Here is a 4,298-nt window from a genome sequence, read left to right on the forward strand (position 1 = left end):
AGTAATTTAAAGTAGCATATGAAGTAATATAAATTAATCTGAAATAAAATTTTAAGTTGTTTTTTTTCTTCTTTTTTCTATTGAGTTCTTTTTTTTTCGGGGGAATTTTCTTGTTTTTTTTTCTTTCCTTTTAATTCTTATTTGCTTTTTTTCTTCCGAGACACAAGATAATTCTCAAGACAACGGACAGTTATATTTTTAAATTTTTTTTGCTGTTTTTCCATTTTACGATTTTTTTTTATAGGTTAGCTGTGCACGGAACATCCATCTTCTTTTAAGTACCACTCGCTTTCACTTTCTTCGCTATAGCGACCAAACCTTAATTCATTCGGTGTCTTTCACATGATCTACAATCTCTCCTAATTCTTCTTCTCTCTTCCTGGTGGTTGGCTATCTGCTATTGATGGTTAAATATCTGCTCTTGATGTTTGAATATCTCTATTAAAGTTGATTTTTGGCTATCTGCTCCATTGTTGGCTATCTGTTCCTATTGGTTAACTATCTACTTCTAATGGTTGACTACCTGCTCTGGATCGTTGTTTATCTGCTCCTGATGCTTGAATATCTCTATGGTTCGCTTTCTGCTCCTGATTGCTGTTTACAAGCTGCTGATGGTCGACTATCTGTTCATGATTGCTGTTTAACTGCTGCTGATCGTTGAGAATCTGCTCTTGATGGTTGGCTATCTATTTCTGATGGTTGTCTATCAACGGTTGGTAGTCTATCTAATCATGGTACTTGACTATCTGCTTTCAGATTTTCCTCTTCTGGTTATTTACGAGGGTTATATTTTTTTCAAGGTCCGATTGGTCGCTTAAGGAAAATTTCGAGAAAAATCCGCTAGGTCTGTGTGCAGACGTCTTGCGCTGTGTCTTCAGTTGGCCAGGGTAAAGCGTGGATTAGCGGTTGTCATTTTTGAGTACGTATGGAGCACATAAACATGCTTTGAAAAGTAGATCTCCCGCCAAATGTGAATTGCGTTCAGTCGTTCGATGTCTACATGCTGTAGGAAGCAACGCAGCTAAAACTCATAAACGAATGAGTAAAGCGTACAGAGAAGCGTTCGTGAGTGACAGCAATGTGTGGAAATGGTGCAGGAACTTTGATGCTGGACGCACAGATGTTCATGATGCAGGCGGCCATGGAAGGAAGTCAGTGTCAACCGATGATCTTGTTCAGAGCGTGGATCAAGCGATTCGCGGAAATCGTCAGTTCACAATTTCTGAGTTGAGTGAGTTGATTCCAAAACTGTCCTCGGTAAGCTCTATACTACTGTGAGTGAAAGACTCGAGTACCGCAAACTCTGCGCGAGATGGGTTCCCAAGATGTTGTCTGACCATCACAAAAGTTAACGAATGGGCTCCGCACTAACCTTCCTCCAGCGCTACCATCACGACGGAGATGAGTTTTTGGACAAATTTGTCACAGGAGATGAGGCATGGCTTCATTACAAAACTGAAGAAACACTGGCTAGGAGGACAAACTTTCGCCACAGACAATGAGCTGCAAACACGCGTATAGAATTGGCTGAAAACACAGGCGGCTGCATTTTATGATGAAGGTATTGAAAAATTTATACCACGCACGAAAAATGTACGAATCGGAACGGCGATTACGCCGAAAAGTAGCTTAATGTTGTATCACGTTGTTCCATATAAAATTTCCTTGTTTCTGACTGTGATTTTCTCTACGCGACCAATCGGACCTTGAAAAAAATAGCCCTCATATTTGCTCCTGTATTACAGCCAGGTTGTTAAAAAAAGAACTTTCAATTCGAATTAAAATTTTTTACTACAAGGTAACTAAATACCTTAAGACATAGGTAAATATATACCTAAGTACGTTGGTCCAATGAAATTGTGTTATATTTTTTTATTCAGGTATAACACTACCTGATACATTAAGAAATTTAGGTAATACGAATGCTATTTTTTTCAAGGTCCGTTTGGTTGCGTAGAGAAAATCACAGTCAGAATCAAGTAAATTTCATATGGAACAACGTGACACAACATTAAGCTATTTTTCGTCGCAATCGCCGCTCCGATTCATAGATTTGTCGTAGCATGGTATCAATTTTTCAATACCTACATCATAGAATGCAGCTGCCTGTGTTTTCAGTCAATTCCATACGCTGGTTTGCAGCTCGTTGTCTGTGGCGAAAGTTTGTCCTCCTAGCCTGTGCTTCTTCAGTTTCGTAATGAAGCCATGCCTCATCTCCTGTGTCAAATTTGTCCAAAAACTCATCTCCGTCGTGATGGTAGCACTAGAGGAATGTTACAGCGGAGCTCATTCGTTAACTTTTGTGATGGTCAGACAACATCTTGAGAACCTATCTCGCGCAGAGTTTGCGGTACTCGAGTCTTTCACTCACAATGGTATAGAGCTTACCGAGGAAAGGTTTGGAATCAATTCATTCTACCCAGAAATTGTGAACTGACGATTTCCGCGAATCGCTTGATCCACGCTCTGAACAAGATCATCGGTTGACACTGACTTCCTTCCATAGCCGCCTGCATCATGAACATCTGTGCATCCAGCATCAAAGTTCCTGCACCATTTCCGCACATTGCTGTCACTCACGAACGCTTCTCTGTACGCTTTACTCATTCGTTTATGAATTTTAGCTGCGTTGCTTCCTACAGCATGTAGAAATCGAATGACTGAACGCAATTCACATTTGGCAGGAGATCTATTTTTCAAAGCATGTTTATGTGCTCCACACGTACTCAAAAATGACAACCACTAATCCACACTTCACCCTGGCCAACTAAAGACACAGCGCAAGTCGTCTGCACGCAGACCTAGCAGATTTTTCTCGAAGTGTTCCTTAAGCGACCAATCGGACCTTGAAAAAAAATAACCTTCGTAACTTTTCAAACTATTCTCTTTTTCTTCCTCTCGTTTTTCTTTTTTTTTCTTCAAATTTTTCATCTTCTTTTAATTTTTCTCTTTTCAAAGTTCTTACATCTTCCTCCTCTTTCCTGATGTTTGCTTTCTATTCTTTACATTCTTTCGCAATCTCTCTCATCGTCATTCCTCGAACACATTTTTAGCCAAGCGGATTTCATCGGACTGGTTGGTTCTAACCTTGTTCTTGTGCACGCATAGTTTTAAAACATAGACACATGAAATTAAACTTGAATAGAAAAAAATATGAATCTTAGATTTTGCTTGCATTCAATGCGTTTGCTTCTTCTTGAACTGAAAATACTTTGTAAAAGAAATCAACTTTTTTTTGAACGATTTTTTCTTCTTAGTTTTTGTTTCGTCTATATTTTCCGCGGATTTTACTATTTTGACCAAGACTGATGGAACTTGCTGACTCGATGGATTTTCTCTTTTCTTTTTTTCTAATTCTTTATCAGCCTGCCTTGCTTTAGCAATGATTTCAAAATAAAATTCCAGATTTTCTGTTGATCCAAAATCTCTATAAATAGGGTCATCATATTTGGAACTGTCGGGGATTACGTTTGATATTTCACTTTGAAAACCAGCACTTTCCTCCCTTAATTTCTGGGCAGATGGTACATGGGGGGAACTGCTGAAGTTTGGTGCTTTTGAATGAATCCCGGTATTTTCCTCTACTGAGTATTGGATAGATGGTGTCAAGATGGAACTGTTGGGGTTGATATTTAACGTTTCATATGGAATCCCGACACTTTCCTCTGAGTTCTGGAATGATGGTGGGAATGAGGAACTGCTGGGGATGATGTTTGTTGTTTCATATGAAATCCGAGCATTTTCCTCTGAATTCTGAATAGGTGGTGTCAATGAAGAACTGCTGGAGCTGATGTTTGATGTTTCATATGAAAGAAAACCAGCATTTTCCTCTTCTGAGTATTGGATCAGTGATGTCAATGAGGCACTGCAAGAGATGATGTTTGATGTTACAGTTGGGATTTCATCATTTTCCTGCCATGGGTGTTGGTTCTCCTCTTCTAATATTTTTGATTTCATTGCTGGGCATAATTTGAAGAGTCTTTCACGGATGTCATTCCAGTCTATGTTTATTGGATCTTCATCTGATTGGATAAGATTGGGCACTTCGGTTTCTGTGGATGGTGTTAGTATTGGTTTGATGTTGATGCTATTGCAGGATGCTATTGTTTCATAAGGTTTATTACAGTATTTCTCATTTTCAAACACTATGTGGATAGGCTTAAGGGAAGTATTTTTCTTTTTGAATCTGAAAAGTAATTCAAATTTGTCAGCATATCTGTTGTCCATAACTATTAATGTTGCACATAATTATTTTACATAACTCTTCAGTTAAATGCAATTCAGCGTCTTTCACCTTT

At 38.7% G+C, this 4,298-nt stretch overlaps 1 protein-coding gene across 1 annotated transcript; it reads left to right on the forward strand.

The window, feature by feature from the left end:
- Positions 1-1,038: 1,038 nt before the first annotated feature.
- LOC139426520 (protein GVQW3-like) lies at positions 1,039-2,325 on the forward strand. The gene is made up of 2 exons (XM_071185744.1): positions 1,039-1,257; positions 2,176-2,325. The coding sequence occupies exons 1-2, from the start codon at positions 1,039-1,041 to the stop codon at positions 2,323-2,325; spliced, it is 369 nt and encodes a 122-aa protein (XP_071041845.1).
- Positions 2,326-4,298: the final 1,973 nt, after the last annotated feature.

This window comes from Parasteatoda tepidariorum, chromosome 9, assembly GCF_043381705.1.
Source record: "Parasteatoda tepidariorum isolate YZ-2023 chromosome 9, CAS_Ptep_4.0, whole genome shotgun sequence".
NCBI lineage: Eukaryota > Metazoa > Arthropoda > Arachnida > Araneae > Theridiidae > Parasteatoda > Parasteatoda tepidariorum.

Coding starts and splice junctions, on each gene's coding strand:
- LOC139426520 (XM_071185744.1), top strand. CDS start 1,039: ATGAGTAAAGCGTACAGAGAAGCGTTCGTGAGTGACAGCAATGTGTGG. Junction 1,258..2,175: donor TGATTCCAAAACTGTCCTCG/GTAAGCTCTATA, acceptor TTGTCCTCCTAG/CCTGTGCTTCTTCAGTTTCG.